The sequence below is a fragment of the Passer domesticus genome, chromosome 1, assembly GCF_036417665.1.
Source record: "Passer domesticus isolate bPasDom1 chromosome 1, bPasDom1.hap1, whole genome shotgun sequence".
NCBI classification, from domain to species: Eukaryota; Metazoa; Chordata; class Aves; order Passeriformes; family Passeridae; genus Passer; species Passer domesticus.
The window spans coordinates 122,645,695-122,666,366 of NC_087474.1; the positions used below are offsets into that span (position 1 = coordinate 122,645,695).

Genomic DNA, 20,672 nt, shown 5'->3' on the forward strand with positions numbered 1-20,672 from the left:
GGGGAAATTAATAATTTCAGATAAATAAATTAAAATTATGATTGAATCAAAGCAGTCCTGTTCTTTATTTATCAGACAGAAAGTCTAATATGCTCTCACTATGTTAAGAACATCCAAAACTCATTTTTAATTAAAAAATGTCATTCTTTTATTCAAATAATATAATTAAGTAATGCAAACCATTCACAGAATAAAAGAGGTTAAATTGTATTTTTCACTCAAAACAGATTATAATTAGTTCCTGGCAGAATGTGGTCCTGATACAATGCACTATTTTCTTGCTGTTGTGACTATTGTGGATGGGCTATGCTGCAAAGGCTGAAAGTGGGGATGTACACTCCCACTCTTTGCTATTTAGAGTCTTTCAGGTGTCCACTTTAGAACCATACAAAAGCATCCTTTTGCTGATGCAAATTGTGATGTTTTTCCTGTGCAAAGCCTGCATCTCTTTCCACTTCAGGACATAACTTCAGAGATCAAATCATATACTGTGGAAAATGTTTAAAGGTTGAGCTTTAGAAAAGAAAGAAACATGAGCATGCCTTTCATGCTTCCCAAGGCCATTTTAGAGAATTCCTGCTTTCTGGTTCTTGTACCAGTCTGTAGTGGATGAGCATATAGTTGCTTGTGTGCATATTCACTGGGAATGGCTATTTAGTGTTAATTTCCAAGATCAAGACCCTAAATATAAGATTCATAATACAAGAGAGTCAAATACAGCAGAAAGCTGCTGCAGTATCCAAAAAAAGTGCAGAGATTGCAGATGAGCAAGTGGGAAAGCTGATTCTTATTCTTCATGAACAGTGGCCCCACAGATCTTGTCCAATCTCTGTTCATTTCTGAGTGGCAAATAAGTCATCCTGACTTGCAACTGCATTGCTACAATGTTTGTTTGAAAGTAATAGAAATTTGTTTTAGTTCCTCTTTGAAATAGGGATAAAGAGGTTTATATGAACATATACTCAGCAAATGCATCATTATATTCTAATTAATTAATTATCCATTTAGTACTAGAATAATTCACTTTATTTCTAACCATTCCCAGTGAATTATTTATATAGTGGCATTTATTAGCAAACTGCCATTTGCATCACTTCTACATCATTCTTCTCATTATTAATTTACTTTCAAGAATTCTTTAGTGCTTGGTCTCCTCAATAAAGAAAAGTGGATGGAGTCCATGAAGCATTTAACTTTATCTTAATTCTATATCCCTAATACCACCACCAATAGCCAAGAGCAGATACATAATATATTAACTGGCAAGTCCTCCCTTTTCTACATTCCCTTGTCTCCTTTTCTCTCCTGTATGCCAGTATCCCTGAGTTTGTTCTGTAAAAGCAGATGATGATTCCCTATTAATGACTATTTAAATAACAGAATTACATAGCTATTGTACTTGCTTCTTTATGTCCCAGACAGTGACTATGAATTAATTAGCATTAGAACAGTGGAAATTCCTGTGAGTTTAACATTGTATTTTGTGTGCACTATTGAATGATTTTACACTTCCTAATGCAAAACTGATGATATCTCTTCAAACCTCTGGGGGAGTGTGTGAGGTCATTATAGTTAGGTTTGCAAAGAAAATATATGGATTTCTTGCTCACATTATTTTTTCCTGTGCTGATAATTCTGTTCTTGAGTTCTTGTTCAGAGTGGCTTGTTTGTATTGGAAGATTCTTTATCCTATTCATCTACCTTTCCCAGCTTTTCATTTCATGAGGGAAATGAACTGTGTTTTTTCAATACTTAAAACATTCCTACAGGAAAACAAGAACTTACATTTTCAGCTCCCAGGGTTGTCATCAGAGATAATGGATACAGAAATGCAGCTCAGTGTGAAAAAGCAAATATACATGTCAGAAATGAAAACACCAATTTATACCACGTCTCTTTCCTGTCTTCATTGCTGATAGATTATTTTGTCCATGAAGGAAGATTCCAGAAGTAACTTTGGTGGTTTTTCATGCAGGCATCTGCATGGGAAGAAAAACAATGAAGTTTTATAATAAAAATTCTCCCTGGAATCCTAAGTTCCTTAAGCACCTTATATTTCTGCTGATTGTTTGTTATTATTTTTATTTTTTAAAATGAGGGGGTTTTCAAATCATGGATTCATGGGAGCTCACATTATTAGCACCCTGCCAGAGAGAGAGAAACACTGGCAGACAGAATCCCTCCTGAAAGCAATTATTCTCTCTATACTACATACTGAGCAAAATCTTAGTGTGTTATACCAAGTGAAATGTTTAAATAGATTTTATCTCCAAAACTTACTTTTTTTCTCTTTTAAAATAATTCCTTTTTGTTTTCTTTCAAAGTAAATAGCAACATGTATTTAGGCTTAAATTTAACCTTTTCTATTAATACAACTTCTTAAAATTTATAATATTTACAAAATATATTCTTGATTGTTAAGTTCTAAAGAAAGCTGTTTAATTGGAAAGAAAAATACTGGCTATGCATCCAAAACTAAAGCTTGTTGAAATGATTAAACACCTTTTAACAGCTGACAAAAGAAATGTTTTCTTCATGCCAGTTTGATTTACTTCAATAACTAGTTCAAAGTTAAGGAACTGGTTAGAAATAGAATAAGCTGAAGCATCATTATCATTAAATGGCCTGTGAATAAATTCTCAGTCTGGGATCCTGAGACTTATGAATTCATTCATTAGCTGTATGTAAAATTAGCTTTTGTAGTAAACCAATTTTAAATATAAAATGCTTGATACATTTTTCCTCTGTATACAACATTTATTGCAATTTTATTTAAATAATAAATACACTTGAAAGGCAAGGATTTTGCATTTCAATTGCAATTCGCATTTCCATCCAAAGCAGCTGGATACAAGGCGTAAGTAAATAAAAATGAATCTTCTAGTAAAGAAGAATTATCATGCATTTCTACCAGAATGCTATGTAAGTATTTATCATTTGAATAATTATACTGATCTATACCATTTTTGAAATGGGAATGTGTTTTTCTGGTAGTGTATGGAAGCAACAGATTCGTTTGAAGGTCAGATTCATTTCAAAGCAACTTTTTTTTCCTAAATTTACCTACTGATAAGAATCAAATTCCCTTCAGGAGAAAAGAATAATACACGTTTAAAATAAGCATAGAAAGGTCTATTTTTAACAATTGTTTTACAGTTTCTGTATTTTCACAAAACTAATGTTTTAAATCTCATGAGAGATAATTTCATATTGAATGTTCTAAATATTTGTCATGTTTTACTAAAATATTGTCATTTAGGGCCTTGTAAATAGGCAATTCTGAGATATATTGGAGACAGAATGGCTATATAAATTAAAATAAATAGCCCCCTACTTCAAGAGTATCTTTACTCACTATTTTAATTATGTAAAAATTTCCAACATTTTTAAAATAAATTTAATTTCCAGATTGGAGACAGTAAGTTTTGACATTTTCTACTTATTAAAATTCTGTTTAAAAGGGGTGAAAATATCAATATGGGCATTTTTTCCCTCATCAAAAGTAAGGCAGTCAGTTTAAATTTTGATGTAACAAAAGTAACATAAATTTGTTTTTAATAGATTTAATGCAGATTTATGCTCACATTGTCATTGATTTAGTTTATATGTAGATGATGCTGGCATGTTAATTAGAAAAACTTGGTTGCATTATATTAGGCTTCTTTAATGACTTATCAAAATCAGAAAATTCATATTCTTTCTTGACAACATAAACCACAGCAGGTCCCCTTAAATCACCCAGGTGACAGAGACATCTACTTGCTCAAAGTTGTGAATTAATGTGTTTCAAAGATGCAATTGCTAGAGAAGAGGTTTGGAGTGTGGTTTAATAGCTGCTCTTGTTTGTGTGTATCTGGCACTGGGCAATGAAATCTCAGCAGCAGTGGTTCGTTTCTCTGAGCTAAAGGAGAGGGAAGAGGTTTTATTGTGCCAGTGGTGGAGAACATATTTAAAGCAGCAAGGATCTCATTGTTTTCAGCCAAGTGCTGACATACTAATTATACCTTAACTGCATCTCCTGTTTCCTCCTAGGTCTTACTGCTGCAGCATCCCTTGTATCCCTGGCTTGGGCTTTGGCTTCCTACCAAAAGGCCCTCCGTGACTCCCGAGATGACAAGAAACCCATCAGTTATATGGCTGTTATAATCCAGTTTTGCTGGCACTTCTTCACGATTGCAGCAAGGGTCATTACTTTTGCTCTGTTTGCCTCGGTTTTCCAGCTGTACTTTGGGATCTTCATCGTGCTGCACTGGTGCATCATGACCTTCTGGATCGTTCACTGCGAGACAGAGTTTTGCATCACTAAATGGGAGGAGATAGTTTTCGACATGGTTGTTGGGATAATCTATATCTTCAGCTGGTTCAACGTCAAGGAAGGGAGGACACGCTGTAGGCTTTTCATTTACTATTTTGTCATCCTTTTAGAAAACACCGCCTTGAGTGTTCTCTGGTATCTGTACAAGGCCCCTCCAATCTCCGATGCATTTGCCATACCAGCACTGTGTGTAGTGTTCAGCAGCTTTTTAACAGGCATTGTTTTTATGCTAATGTACTATGCCTTCTTTCACCCCAACGGACCAAGGTTTGGGCAGTCACCAAGCTGTGCTTGTGAGGACCCTGCCGCTGCCTTCACCCTTCCCCCAGAAGTGGCCACGAGCACGCTGCGCTCCATCTCCAACAACCGGAGCGTCACGAGCGAGCGGGATCAAAAATTTGCGGAGAGGGACGGGTGTGTGCCGGTGTTTCAGGTGAGACCCACTGCACCATCCACACCTTCCTCCCGGCCACCAAGGATTGAGGAGTCTGTCATTAAAATCGATCTGTTCAGGAACAGGTACCCAGCATGGGAGAGACATGTGTTGGACAGGAGCCTAAGGAAGGCGATCTTAGCGTTTGAATGTTCCCCTGCTCCTCCGCGGCTACAGTATAAAGATGATGCCCTTATTCAGGAGCGCTTGGAATATGAAACCACGTTGTAAACAAAGCAAAAACACAGCTTGGAGCAGCTCCAACGTTACAGTCCAAATTAAGGGTTGACAGTAGGGCTGTAGGAACAACCAAACTGTGTACTACAAGTAGAGCAGCAAGCTATAGCATTCTTAGTCTGGCTATCATCATGATTATCATTTGATCCACTGTGTGCAGTCTGTCTGCAGGACACTGATACAGCAGCATCGTCTGAAAGCCTCAAAAAAACCCAAACCCTGACCCACACATACAGATCAGTCACATCAGCAGGGGGAACTCACCCACCACCCCTCACTGCTATGAAACTCTGACTGCACAGTACTTACAATCAAATCAATATAAAGGCTCTGACCAGAGCTTTCAGCTTCAGCCAGTAGTGCATTTTATTTTAGAAATGAATTATTGATATTTCCATAATCAATGGCAAAAAAAAACCAAACCACACTTTTTCAAAAATACTGTAGCACACAGTGTTGCTGTTAGGAAAACTGTTTTCTGGGGCAAAAAACAGGAGCTTAGTAGTCTTCAACACTCCCATAAATCAACCATTCAGGTTAGAATAGGTTTGCAAAATAGTTCTTAATTAAAAAGAAACATCATCATGTTTATAAGGCTGTCAATGGAAAATAAACGAAATTCTGATTAACTAGGTCATTAAAATTAACACTACCAGAACTGTTTGTTTTCTGTGGAATTTCAAAGTCTTTTTTAAATGTAATTTAACTTCTCAATATTATTTTCAACAGAAACTCTATGCAGCTCACTTCTGGTTTTGAGGAGAAATAAGGAGCTCTAGCACGTAGTGATATTCATTAAATGATAATCATGATTCAGTGTACAATTTGCAAAAAAAAAAAAAGGTAAAAGAACAAGGAAGTATAGTTTTCATATTCTAAACTTTTTGGAGGACCCCTTTCAGATATTTCAGAAGAAACCACAAGGAGCTGAACACACTGAAACTTCTCTGTTCCAGGACTGAGAACACATGATTCAGTGTGTGAATGTATGCAGGTGTGACAAGAGACTGACATGCCATACCCTTCTAGTGCCAAACATTGTATAACTGCAAGGTTGATATTGCCTGAGGGACACAACAAGTGGCACAAGCCCTACCAGAAAAAGAAGCAGGAAAGACCAAGCAAGCTCTCAATGTGTAGAGACAGCTCTGATTTTTCCCCCTGAAGGTGAAAGTGATGTCTTTTAAAGGCTTTCATCCACCTCTTAGTAAGTATATTCACAGAAGTATAATATAAACAAGTTATGTGGAAGAGCCTCTTCTACCTGTTCAAGACTGGTGTCCAGACGTGTCTAAAAATTAGAATCTCTTGTAACAGAGTACTTTTGATGCAAGTTTTTGGGTTTTAAATACCTCCCTAAATCTAGTTAAAGATATTATACTCTATGTTAAAAGTATCCCCTGATGGTGCTTTCAGATGCATTAAAGGTGCAAGTCAAAATTTGATAGTATTTTTTTTAAAGCTGGTGCAGAATTAAAAACTCATGGATTATTTTAATATTTTTGTAAAGTAAAAATATGGTATAAAAGGTTACTTTTTATAAACCTCAAATCTTTTAATACATTTCATTCTCTTTATAGCTTAGATTTTAAGAATTGGTCCATGAATTTTATCAAATGGCTTTTGCAGGTTGACATAAACCTGCTTTTCACACATTATGGATTTGTTTTGCAGTGTAATGCCATATGAAAGCCTACATGGGTACTTTTAGAATACTCTATAAACTGTGGATCCTGCTTCAAATGTAAGTGGCTTGTAAAGACGCCAAGTGATTCCATGAGAAACAATTTGCTATAACTATTTCCATCCATTTTAGGAGAGCAAAGCAGAACTGAAGCGTTACTGTTGTAAATGGCATTGTCAGGATGGAGAAGACCTGATACTTGGACTGTCAGATATATCCAGTGTAGTCACTGCTGTGTATGCTGCTGGGTAAATTTCTGTCTTTCCTATTACAAATATTTGTACTGTGAAATGGCCAAGGTTACACAGACTATGTTTGTTTGTATGTGTTCAATTAGCCATTTTTAATGTTGACTTTTTTTATTAGCGAAATATTCAATACCTGTTGTTCTTTGCTGGGGCAAGTTCCTCTAAACAAAAACTTGTGGAAGTGCAGGAATCTGCAAAGCAGAGGGAACTTTACACAGATGAGAAAAAAAACTATGCTTCAGGGGTTTCTTAGGTATTTTCAAATTAAGCAATTGCCAACTGCCTCTATAAAAATTTTTTAAAGAAATCAAATCTTTGATAGTCCAAACCTGAAGCTTTTTACAAAGTGATTACCCTTTTCCTCATGGAGATACAGCTGATTATTCAGAGAAAAGCACTCATGTTTTTTCAGAAAATATACCCTGCAAAAAATGCTAAAAAAATATTTTGGAAGGAAGTCCTTTGTCCTGTTGCATTCAATAGACCCTTCACTCCAGAACCAAATTCCAGTTCACGCAAGAAAATTGCTGTTTTTCTTTACAACGAAGGCAAATGTAAGCTCTGTGACCCAAGATGTGAGGGTTTCTTTTGGAGACAGTTTGAAGTGTTTGGTGCTGCTTTATCAGCTTGAGTGAGGCACAGTGGGCAGCCTTCTCCCACCAGCAGCTCCTGGGGACAGAGGCAGCATCACTGCTGTCAGCGAAGCTCTGCCTCTTCTCAAGTCCCTCTCATCCTCTCGCTCTTCCTCAGAGCTCTGAGCCCTTTGGCCAGGCTTACAGAATTGAAGAGAAGTTGCTTTGTATGGAATTTAAAGGGTTAAGGTCTTCACCAGTGCTTGCATTGCAAGGTTTCTGAAGAAGGTTTGGGATGAGTTTGTTTGATTTGCTTTTATTTGGTTTTGGAAGGAAGGACACAGAGATGTGATTTATCCATGTGGTTTTTCATGCCTAGCATTTATTTTCTTTACTCTCATAACATTTTTAATTTTTTTAACTAATGTTTGCAAAAAAGTTTATTTAAAGGAAACTACTGCAGGGTGTGAGTGCAGAGTGACATATATATGTGTGTTTGTGTACATATATTTATATATATGCAGCACTACATATACACACCTTGTCCTCAGAATTCAGTCTGGTGGTTTGAAGCAGAGGTAGAAGTCCTTATGCACTAAGTCAAAATTTGCTCTTCAAAATCTTGCTCTCTTACAATCACAACACCAGTGTCACCCGCACTGAGAACAGGGCAGTGACTTAAATATTAACACTGATGACTGCATGGACAGTTTCCTAATTTGCATTGCTGTGAGTCATCATATTAAAAGCCGTAAGAATTTTTTATAGAAATTGCCAAGAATAAACATAGTCCATGCTGAAATTCCATTATGGCCTTATGGACAGTTAATAATCAATATGCACTCTTCTTTTTGCCACAGACAGTTTTAAAATCAATAAAGTTCAACTGAGACAGCAATAGCAAAAATAAAATTTAAAAAAAAGGACTTGTAAAAAACCTGAACTTTTGCTTTTCAAATAATGAAAACATCAAGCATTTTAAATTTCACAGCAGAATACAGGAATATAAAAAAGTTCACATTTTCATATTTACATTCTGGCAAAGAAAAGCAATCACATCTATTTGTTAGCAGTAAGACTTACGGGAGCATTGTTCTAATTAACCAAACAAACTTAGCAGTAGACTTAATTGTAATTTATCTGGTTAAAAACTTGGTCCTAAAATTTGGAGAGTTGTGGATTTGTCTGTTGCAGAAAAGACAATTCAGCTACTATCACTAATTAAGTAAAGGTAATGTATACCCATGTTCATTCAGAAAACGTGTAAGAAAATGTAAGAGAAAACTTTTTACTTATTTTAAAAGCTGTTTATTCTGTAATGGGATAATTTTTCTTTAAAAATTTCTTTACAAATATGTGCAATACTTTCTTTCCATGCATATTTAATAATGAAATTACTAGTATCCAATTTTGTTTATGTCAATTTAAATATGCTTCCTGTGACAGAGCAATGTTTCTTTTCTTGGGTTATTATGGACTTGATGGCATATATACAATGTTTTCATTGTCAAACCAACAACTTTTCTATTAATTAATTTTCATAAAATTGGAGAAAATTTTCCTTCCAAAATTTAATTCTAGGTCTCATCTGCCTGATTTTGTAAACTTTTAAGCAGAGGAGGAAAATTACAATTTTATTGGCAATTTAATTTTTAATATGTGGTGAATAGCTATTAAACCTGTATTAATTTAAACCATATGATGGTCTTTCCAATACATCATTATCTCCCCAGAAGAGCAATTCATAAAAGTAGAAGTGCTTCTTTACTTGGAAAGGGACTCCCAATCATGCAATATGTTCATTTACTTTTTATTGGCCAGCAAAATATTCATAACTAGACTGTTGGGGTTTTTAGAACACAAATTAAATGAGTTTGAAGTGTTTATGATTTTATCATATCATTCCTAAAGAGCCTTAAAAGTGGCACTGTACTGAGTTTTAGTTGGCTCTGCCAGTGAATCATCTTCCAAAGTCCCTGCCCTTTCTCTGATCCCTGCCTGAAGTTGTGCAATCCAGAGTGGCTGAGATTTATTCTGTGATTTACTCTGCACCCCCTGCACTGCCCGCACAATGCCAAGGAAAAGACTTCAGCAGATTCCTGGGGTCCTACTGCTGCCTCTCTTACTCCTGTGCATGGTGGGAAGCAGAGTCAATTGCATCTGTGCATCCATCTAAACAAGCCTGTGTAAGTTAAACCCCTACAAGATGTGTGTGATGCTATTAATGGCAATCCTTGTCCATAAATCTACAAGCCCAACACCACAATTACTAATTCTGCAGTGTAACAATGCAGGACATGGGAAGAATTGTCTAAATACACAATAAGCCATTGAATTTCACTACTTGTAGCAATTATACTAGCTCACATAGAGCCCATGCTCTCAGCAGAAAGCCAAATGGAGTAAGGGGCAAACAGCCATTTGTATACCAGAGACATTAAACTATAAAATCCTCACTTGATTGTTTATAGGACTATGTCTTTTCATTATGGTATGGAATCCATTCCTCTTTATTCTGATAAAAGAGATAAAATGCAAAATGAGAACAGATTCTTTTAAATCTAGGAATAAAAAAAGGCACAACAGATTACTGCATTTCCCCTGTAGTGATTTTTTAAAACAAACTCTGCCATCATTTTCACTTGGATGCAGATTGCTGAGTGATCTGCTTCTGAGATGATTTCTCACATCTGGCACGAGCAGACTTCATTACAGGAGAGACAGAGATGACAATACAAGGCCTTGTTCATGCAAAGTTAGGGGAATGGTGTCACTGATGAAGAGATGATTTGCAAGGCTGTTTTAACACATGAGGGGTCCCCTACCATTTATTTTACCTCAGTGACCACAGTTCAGGACTTTGGTGAGGTTTTTTCACTGGTATGAATATGTTAAAGTCAGACCCTGGCCTAGAGTGAACTACATGAATTCAGACCATGGTAGTGGAAGTCTTCACCTCTTCACTCCAAACTGAGCTCAGCTGGAGGTTTGCTGAATGCCAAAAAGCCTGCATGGCACTTGGCTCAGCCTGAAATACACGCACTAAACTTAGTGCTGACTCAGCATGAATCAAAGATTTCTTATTCTTTCCGTTTTAGTTCAAACATTCCAGATTATACCCACTTTGACTGAGTTGCTGTTTTGTGATCCTCTTAAGAAGACTTTGAAAAATGTCTCTGAAACCAATCATTTCCAGTGATTCTTACAAAAGCCAATTCCTGACCAGTACATTCATTCAAAGGATTTTTTTCGAACTGTGTAAGCTTGGCTCCTGTATTTAATTTTGTTCTAAATGCTTAGCATTTCATTCTTACGCATAAGATCTTATACACCCATTAGTAAACTGTGTGCCTACTGTGAATCCTGGGGCAAAGGCAACAGATATGCAAGATTCAGGGCAAAAAGTCCTCTTCAGCACACTTATAGGGTGATTTGCATGAGCCAGAGAAGTCAAACAGAAGCTTGTGTATAATTGCAACAGACTTATACATGTAGTTGCTATATTCATTGAGAGAGATTTACAATAAATTGTGATATAAGTGACCAGCTAATAGAAAGATCAAATCTCAACTTCTACGTGCAAGGCAGGGTAAAATAAAATCAGCCAAGAAACTTTAAAGTGTAACCAAAAATCTCATTTCAAGGAATGGTTGGAATAATTTTTAAAATGTAACAGATTTGTCAATGTAACAAAATGCAACATTCATAGAAAGAAAGATATGACTGCTGCAAGTTTTCTCTGTCTGTAGGTTTCAGCCTCTTGTTTCAGATAACTTTGGAAACAATTGCTTCTGGCATGCTGCAGCTCTAGGAATGCTAGCAACTCTTCTACACAAGATCCCTTTGCTATAGGAGAGTGCACATCCTTTTAACAAAGCATTGAGCTTGGGGTAGTTTTTTTTCCACTGAACTAAACCTCACAGAAGCATTTTTAGCATAAAATAGGTGTGTCCATTCAGCCACCTCGTGTGTAACATTACTGCAAAACAGAATTTCACAGATAAGTGATTTCCTCAAGGTAAAAAAAGCTGCTAGTTGAATGATCAGAAGAGCCTGCAGAGACATAACACAGTGCTAAGGCAAGGCATAGGCTGTGTCTGTGTGCTACAAGCCTCCTCAGGGCAAAGCCTGGCCATAGTCCAGCACTCTCTTCCCCACCCCATGCGCCAAAGAGCTCATAGGAGAGAGGAAAACCTTGTGCATGGGCTGGATGAAAGCCACAACACTTGGGGACCAGACAGCCGGCCCATGGCAGCGCAGGTGCAGAGGTGGGCGCAGGCACGTCGGGGGTCTCAGGCTCGTACTGCTCCTCCAAACTGCACTAACTGGGAGCTCCTGAACATCTTAATGCCAGATGTTCAAGGAGCTCAGATTTGCCTCCTGGACTTGGTCAGATACAACTTGGCCTTCACAGCACAAGGTTAGCTCAGCTGCTATCTCCCACCTAAGGCTGCCAGGATCCTATGAGCAGATGCTCTCCTGCCCATTTTACCTGAAAGAATTGGGTCCTCTGTGGTGCTATCAGATAGAGCTTTGCACTGAAATACTCTTGAGGGCTTTTCCAGCAGTAAATGGTGGTAAGCAGAGGCCAAGGGGAGAGCCAGGTACAGTGATCTCTTCAGCTAGCAATGATTCATATCTTTAGCTGCTGTCTCTCAGGGGAGGGATATAGGGCTGCACGCTGATGAGGAGAAGGGCAGTGCTCTCTGCCTCATATTTTGAACAGTTCTTCCTCTTTGTGGAAAATGTAAATGTGGACATATAAATGAAGACGTGTGCAGTGTAGACATACTTCTAGTATTTTGACATGTTCAATCCCTTTAGTGTTGAGGACTCTGAAATTGCTGAGCACATTCAGTGCCATGGCCTACACCCAGCCAGGGTAATGTCTGCAGTAAACATCTGAGGCAGAAGCAAAAATCACTTTGCTCACCTTCCAACCTGACCAAAAGCTATATGAACATGGTTAGCACTGTGACAAAGCCTGAATCTCTACATGCTGCCTTGAATCAGGTCTATTAATGCACTGTGTGCTGTTCTGGCCGCGTTCACGTGGTTTTTCCTTGGAGCTCAGCCAGACTTTGTATGGACACCAGAGCTACACTTGTAGCTTATCTGTAGCTCCCTGAGCCCAAGATTCATACATGTGATCCCAGCTACTTTGCCGAACAAGGATCAGTTTGGGCTGAGCAAAAGGCAAACAGGCTCTGTGCCATCTAGCAAAGCATGTGGAGCAGACATGGTTTCTCTGGATATTTGGACCACTGTTGTGTGAAGATTGCCCAGGTTGTGGTGAAATGCAACATATTCAGTGTCCACAGCACACTATAATGAATACTCTGTGTGGAAGTGTTCAGTTTTATCATAGTAAAAATAGTAGGACCTTATCTCATGCTTGGGAGCAAATTTACAGTTTCAAATGCATTATTTATATATATATATAACATGTGTGTATATATACATGTGTGTGTGTGTGTGTGTGTGTGTATTTGTGTATACACACAACAGTGAGTCCTGAGATTCTATTAGGATTCAATCTTACAATTCATTCAAATCTTAAGCCTAAAACAAAAAAGAATCAACAGCATTGTCATCAAGGATAACCAAGTGGTAACTGCAAAATAAAAAATTATATTATTGGAAAATACATTCCAGTCATTATTGGAAACAGCCTTGTGATTTAATGTGCCAGCACATTAAGAAAAAGTTATGGAGAATATATGTCTAACACTATATTTCATTTCTTAAATATTTTGGTAAAAGTATAGAGCAGAGATAATTGTGTGAAATAAAAAAAGAATTTATCACATTTACTTAAGGAAAAAAACAATCATATAAAAATGGCAAAGGGATCAATTAAACTTTTGTTTCATGTAATGTAATGTTGGTTGTATCTGCTGCACTATCAGTTATCATTGTCATAGCTTATGAAGGAAACAACCTGCAATAATTAGGATGGTTTACTTGCATTTTGACTGAAGAATGCTAATTGGGCTTGTTATCCAACACATATGCAGTTTCCTGATGCAAGCTGTTGGAACGAAAGATTTGCTCTTGCACAGATTATGTATTGAAGATAAATTTCAAATGCATGTATTTGAAAATGATACTCAATTTAAATGTATCATACATATGCAGTAACTATTTCTGAAATTCTAACCACTGATGGTTTTTTCAATATGTTCTACATTATTATGTGTCAATCCCAGACTGTTTCCCAGAAAATATTTGATGAAAATTAGTTTTAAATTTTATGAAGCTGTGGAAGAGACTATCAGCCAGTGAAGGCAGATGCTTCTCTGAAGTTCAGATATATATGAACTCTAGACATATGTTTAGAGTTCCTGACCTGTGTCACAATTCAGCATTAAGGACAATGTTTGAAAAAACTAGTACATTTCCAAGGAGATCTGTTATATGGTCAGAGAGATCTAAAATTGTCATGACTGGGTAAGATAATGACCGTAACTGCAGAGGAAGAGTTCAAAAGTAGTCAGTAATGACTTTCAACATCATTCCCTGAATTTCCACTTTGGGACACACCTCGTCCTCCTGTCAGCCAACATCCATGTGTGCTGGGATCACTCCTGGCACCTGCACTGTGGTGTTCACTCTGGCTCAAAGTGAAGACAAAGCAGGCAGCTTGTTTCCAGCTCCAGTTCTCGCTGGGTTATTGGGCTGGCCCATGGGATATATTTCACTGAGAACACCTAAGCTGTCAGTGAGACAACCACACCAATCTGGACAGGATTTAGCCTTTAGATAGCACTATATGGACAATGAAAAATCTTCCTTTGTCAGCAGAGAGGGCAGCTGCCACTATTTATAGTCACAAAGTGCCAACATATTGTCATGTATTTGTGGTTGCTATCGATTCCCTATTTTTTATTTTATTGGAACTGCTTAGAACTTGTCGAGCTCTGCCTGGGTTGATTTGCAGCTAATTAATTCAGCAGACATTTTAAATCTTGCAAATGTGTGGCTTGTAATACAGTAATCAAGGTTCTGTGAGCAAACATTAATCAGTTCAGGAGGAAAAAAAAAAAGCCATTGTTAGCTGTGTTCAGTGAGGTCCCCACACTGGAGAGATGTAGAAGAAATGCAACATTAGTGAATTCATCCTAGCTAAGCTTTCATCTTGTGAAATATTTATCTATTTGATTTGTTTCATATATGCAAGGAGTTGTATTTTAAAGAGGATTGCTAGGGTTGAGACAGCTTTAGTTACCGTCAGTGTGAAAATGGCCACATTTCCTTCTGGTCATTTATTCATCTTATCAGCCAAAAAGTCATTCTATCCAGCAGCAGTACAATTTCATTTTTGGGATGACTTTACTGATTTTGCAACAGTTTATCCTGGAGAAATTACTGTAACAAAAAACATACAGCATTTAGCAACAGCTGTAAGAACTAGGTGAATGAATGAAGAAAATATTGGTTTTCACTGCTTTTAACACACAGTTGGATTTTAGCTACTTTGCCATGAAGCAGAAGTTTAAAAAAATAAGCAATGCTACTTACAGAGGTATCTCAATAATGGAAGGCTTGTGATTAGCAAAGCATTTAATTTTTTTCATCATCAGAAATACTGTAGCTTAGTCCATTTGCAGTTTTGTAAAAATCAGCAAGAATGAGTGGGTGGTTTAATATTTAACTTAACTCTGGTACTTGTAGGAACACAATTATGGCAACATGGGACTCAGCAAGGGCTCTGGCTTGGGACCCTCCTGATACAGAATTTTCAGGTGGGATGATGTCACAGCCCCCTCCAGTCAGACTACAGAGGGTGTGCCCTGTGCAGAAGGGCATGTGAATGATCTGTACACACATTTCACTGCAGAAGCCTCTTCTTTAGTGATCTTAGCAAGGAGGCCAGAGATCAAAAAGACATGAAAGCAAAAGGATGATTCCTCTGGTCAAGATTAAGAGATATTTGTGAAACACTGTGGAAAATCTGCCCCTGGTGTTTCAGTGGATAAAAGGAGGAGCAGAGTCTTTTAACAGCCAAAAAAAAGCTACCCAAAACTCAAACCAACAAACCTTGATGCCAAAATACTACTTATGGTGCAATTACTCTCTCCTTGGGGAAAGACATTGACTGAGAAAATTCTTTGTGTTACAAACTAACTGAAACACACAGGGAGACAGTGAAAGATATTTCTTAGATATAACTTCATTGCTCTTTATTGTTTATTAGCAATAAGATACAAAAGTATCTCAAACTAAGGCCTCGAAGACAAGGATTTTGTATGTCAGTTATGCCAGTGATCATTAGATTTAGAAATTATAGATCTTTATAATAGATTATGGGTCAGAGAACCTCATTGCCTTCTTTATGGAGGATAAATCTCAGATGGCTTCCACAAGAAATATAAAGTTTAGAACAGGCTCAAAAGATGGTCTTTTCTGTGTATGAAGTATTATGGGCTTGGTTGCTCAACTGGTTGTGCATTTTCTCATGCTCTCAATTTCTCACACAGTACATCCATGAGCAAATAGTGGATTTGCAGGTACATGTTCCTTTATTGCTAATAGTCCTCACATCCACTTCTTCATGCACAGCTGAGGAACACATGCATGGGACAGTGTAAAGGCTTAGAGCAGGAAAAAAAATGGAGAAAATGGAGATCAGTAGATATGGTAGAAGCCTTATAATTAGGAAAGAGCTGTGAAGCTTTAGAGTAGGTGAACCTTCATAGCATTTGTTCATGCTCAGGTATTCTGTCACTCAGCTCCTCATGGAAATTACTGTTGAAAGACTTCCAGTTATATTAGATGTTACCATCAATTCTTGTTGTTTAGTAGCAGAAACAGTCTCATTCAGATTTCAGTAGAAAACGCTGTGAAGTTATCTGTAACCTCATGCATGATCTGTAAGTGTGGGATATTACAATAGATTTGTTTTCTTCAAAGATTTACTCAGAAAGGTTGGCAACATTTGCTAGATACTGTTCTGATGTTTTTCCTTGCTTCCATTTTTTTCTTGTGTGTGTGAGTCTCATATACAAACCTCACCAATGAGAAAAGGCAATCTCAGGTTATCTAAGAAACTTTCTTTTCTCATGTCATAATACAAAACTCAAAAATTCCTTTGCATAACACCTGGCTATGGGGTAATTTCTATAGTTAAGATGGAAAACTGAGTTAAAATTCAAACACTGCAGTAATTTTCTCAATTGCAAAGCAGGAATTTTCTTAAAGACCGCTGTCATATCTTGATTTTACTTCAGGTCAGCTGATTTTACTTCATCATTCCACAGCCTTGGTATATGCCCATAGCAACCTAAAAATTGGTATCTCTTGTTTCTGAGGTAATTTCTCACAGAACAGCCTGTAATAGGGATCATGTTGGATTAGCAAACAAGGATCTGCCATTCCACCACAGTTCTCCTTTACCAGGACCGCAGTTCCTTTAAATCAATTCCCATTGATTCTCAAGGGCAGAGACTGTCCCACGTGTAATTTGTTCTGCTTGAGAGGACAGATATTTTGTAGTGTCTTCTCCAAGTTCTGCATTATTAACAAGCTAATATTTATTCTAACAAATGAGAATCACTGTGTTTTCCTGCAGGTGCCATTCTGTGTATGAGATAGTCTCAACAGGGGCAGCCTCTGCTGCTCTTCCCATGCTTGCTCACCTGCCTCTTTAATCAAATGTTAACAACTGTTGTTGCACATGCTGCAGAGCCAAGCAAAACCCAGTTTGGCTTCTGGATTTGACCTGTGGCATTAGCAAATGGGAGATTCCTCTCCTTACTGCAAGCTGAGTACATTGGAAATGGTGTCCTCTGGAATGCAATAAACACAGTTCATTATCATATTGGTTTTGTAGCAATTTTCCAGAGTACAGCTATGCTTTGAAACTTTATGCAGAAGAAAAGAAAAGAGAAAAGAAAAGAAAAGAAAAGAAAAGAAAAGAAAAGAAAAGAAAAGAAAAGAAAAGAAAAGAAAAGAAAAGAAAAGAAAAGAAAAGAAAAGAAAAGAAAAGAAAAGGACCCCCAACTTTTAATTGTTCTTTCTCAGCATTCATTGTTCTCTTGAAATTTGCAATGCACTAGGAGCATGTCAGTTAATTCATATTGAATATTTCAAATGGATTCCTACAAAATATATTAATTAATCCAGTAATAATTTAAAAGATCATATTATCCATTCATTACAGCAAAATTTATATTCAGATAAGGCTAATTTGTGTGTTTTTCCACCCTCTATTTCTTAATATACAGAACTCCAAATCTGTTTTCAGGTTGACTGGTGGATTTGATTTGGTTTGGGAAAATGTGCAAAAGTGTTTCTTGGCTGTTAGTAAAAGAAGGGAGCCTTCCAAAGCAATTTCACAAGAGGCAAATGATCCTAAAAGACAGACTTGATAACAGCTGTGCTTACAAAATCGTCTTCAATAATCTACAGCTAAGCAAAAAAAAAAAAAAAAAAAAAAAAAAAAAGAAAAACAAAACCAAAGGCAACCAAAAGACATTCTTAGAACACTAATGGAGAAACTTTGCCTGATGCACATGTCAATAAGTCAATCAGTCATATTTACACCAATGCTCTGGACAGAAGCATTTATTATACTGGGACTTGATTTGATTACAGGCAGTTTATAATCATAAAGGGCTTCCCTGAAGGTCCACCACAGAAAATTAATAACTTTCTTTTGACTTTAGTGGAGTCCAATAAGCCCCAGGAGAAAGCACACGGGCATTTTGCTTTTAAATTTTGCAACGCCAGACTAAGTAAAATTTATTTTTAAGGAATCTCTTCAGTAGCTACTTTACAGTGCACTAGAACTTTACTGTCAAGTGAAATTTTCAGTCTTTGTGCACTTAATACTGATCTGGCTAAGTTATTGAAAATGTCTGACGAAGAAATATCAGGCTTTATATTATAAAATAAGAGTCTACTGGAAATAATACTAAAGCACTTCTAGGTCTTCCAATTCTGTTAGTCACTGGATGAGGCCAAGATACCTCACCGGATTCCAGGATAAATTAAAATGTCTGCTTAAATTTTCATATAGTTTTTGAATATATTAATTATATTTTAATATTTTCTATGAAATAAAAACTGTCACTAGAGCTATATATTTCAATTTTGGTTTCAAGACAAATGTTCTGTGAAGTCCAAGCCACTGGACTTCAGGGAAAAACCTGGGAAGTGGAATTTTATCCTAAGCTCAGGCAAGAGTCCTGCATTTCTACTTAGCCTGCTACCCAGCCCTCCATGGTACTTTCCTGCCATTCTTCACCACTGAAATCACTGAAAATGGATCTAGCATTTGTATCCTGACAAATTTAATCTCATTGTTTGCTGCTGAGTCTTACAGCAATTGGACAGAGGCAGCTCAATGGCACAAGGGTAGGGATGAGGGAGGTGCAGGTAGATCCTCTTCTCTTCCAGTTTCTCCAATGGCTATCAGTGACACAACTGAATTGGGGATGGGAAGGGGGGTTGCTTCTTCTCGGGACAAATGTTGGTTGTGAGTACTGAGACTTGGAAATATTATTTGTATTTTGAAAGGAAGTGTGGCAAATAAAAGTTCTGACACAGTAAAGAGGATGTCTACGTATGCCAAGTACTCACAATGCCAACATGCTGAAACATCAAGCTGGATTTACTAGGCTGTAGAGGATTGTTTTCTGTTGTTTCACAAGCAGAAAAATAATTTTTACATCCATTTCAAAAGTGTGCCTTTTAGCATCTTTGTGTTTTATGAAATCAGACCTGAAAAAAAATATTTCTCCCCTCTTTAAAATCAGAGCATCTTTTTCTGCTTAGGTTTATATAAAGTTATCAAACCATGACTTCTCTGAGAAACTCCCTCTCATGATGAAACAATGTGGGCAACTGAGCAGAAATTCCTGACAAAAATTTTGGGGAGAGCTGCAATATCATGCCACATCAAGAAATCTCACTGTCCAGTCTTCTAGTTTTCCATCTAGTTCTAGTAGGAAAAATTAAAAGGCCACGATGTGCAGGATGTCCAAGAGTAATTGGCCTTTACCATTTCTGCCACCGTAATACATACATTCAGCACTCTGTGAACATTAGTGACTCCTCATTTTGGGTTGCCAGAGATTAAGTTGGCCAAAATCACACTTCACTTTTGAAAATTATATTTATAATACAGTAAGCTTAGAAGGGTAAAATTAAAGGGGAAAAAAAAAAAAAGGAGGGAAAAAAGGGTTTCGGGATTTCCTTGTTTAATAGAAAATAAGAATAAATGATGGCATATACACAGAGTTCAGAAGTACAAATCCTACTTTTTCACAGGCCAATTAAAAAAAAAAAAAGAAAAACTACTCACATGAGAACTATTTCAGTTTGTGATGCTCACTGCTGTGATGCTCTTCAAGTCAGGTGCAGAATTCATGATAGTAAATTGCACATACCCATGTTGTGGCCATCAGCAGAGGGGTCTAACAGTAGGGCTCAGAAAAGCCAGCACATTGCACATTTAGTAATGTGATGGTTTGAGTTGTTGTTACTGAAGGCAGGAACACATCTCCAAATTGGTCTGTCTCCTACAAGTAGGTGGGTTTTTTTGTGAATTTCATTCCCAGAGCTTGAAGACTTTCCATGCACCTGCACACTCCATTTGAGCATTTCATTAAAGAAATCTGCATGCTTGTCTTTCTAGACAGGAATAGAAGGGAAAGCTGGATCTGCCTCTGTGCCAGGGCTGTTTCTGGAGCCCTGGGTCCATGATGTGAGCCAAAATCCCAATTCATCCTCAGTGGAATCAAGCAAACACTTGGAGACTGTCCTGTCTGCCAGAGTGGTAACAGTCCCCCTCTCCAGATGAGCAAAGGTTCCCGTGAGAGCTGAAATGCAATGGTGCAGGAAGAAATGCACAGGCAGGAAGGCCCATGAGGAGCTGTGACTGTGCTCCAAAGTGGAAGCTGATCCTCTCTTTGGTGCACAGGGTCACTGCCTGGGTTACACACCAGCTCTGCAGGAACATCACGTGCAGGATCCCCACCACATGGACACATCCTGCATGGATCCAGGCATGTGGGTACATCCCAGGCAGGCTCCCAGGACATCTATCCAGTCAGTCCCCAGGAGGCACAGGATCCCTGCCCTGTCACTCTCAGGTGAGCTCAGCAGAGAGTGGGTGTGTAGAAGTTCACCCAAGGTGAGATGGTGGTTCTTCCAGGCACACATGGTGGCATTCCTTCAG

General features: G+C 37.6%; 1 protein-coding gene across 1 annotated transcript in view; it reads left to right on the plus strand.

Moving 5' to 3' along the window:
• Positions 1 to 19,788, plus strand: part of XKR4 (XK related 4) — a 225,424-nt gene extending 205,636 nt beyond the window's left edge. The window contains exon 3 of the mRNA XM_064386456.1: positions 4,033 to 19,788. Coding sequence (XP_064242526.1) covers positions 4,033 to 4,979 — 947 coding nt within the window. The 3' untranslated portion in view covers positions 4,980 to 19,788. The remainder of the gene's footprint in view (positions 1 to 4,032) is intronic.
• Positions 19,789 to 20,672: the final 884 nt, after the last annotated feature.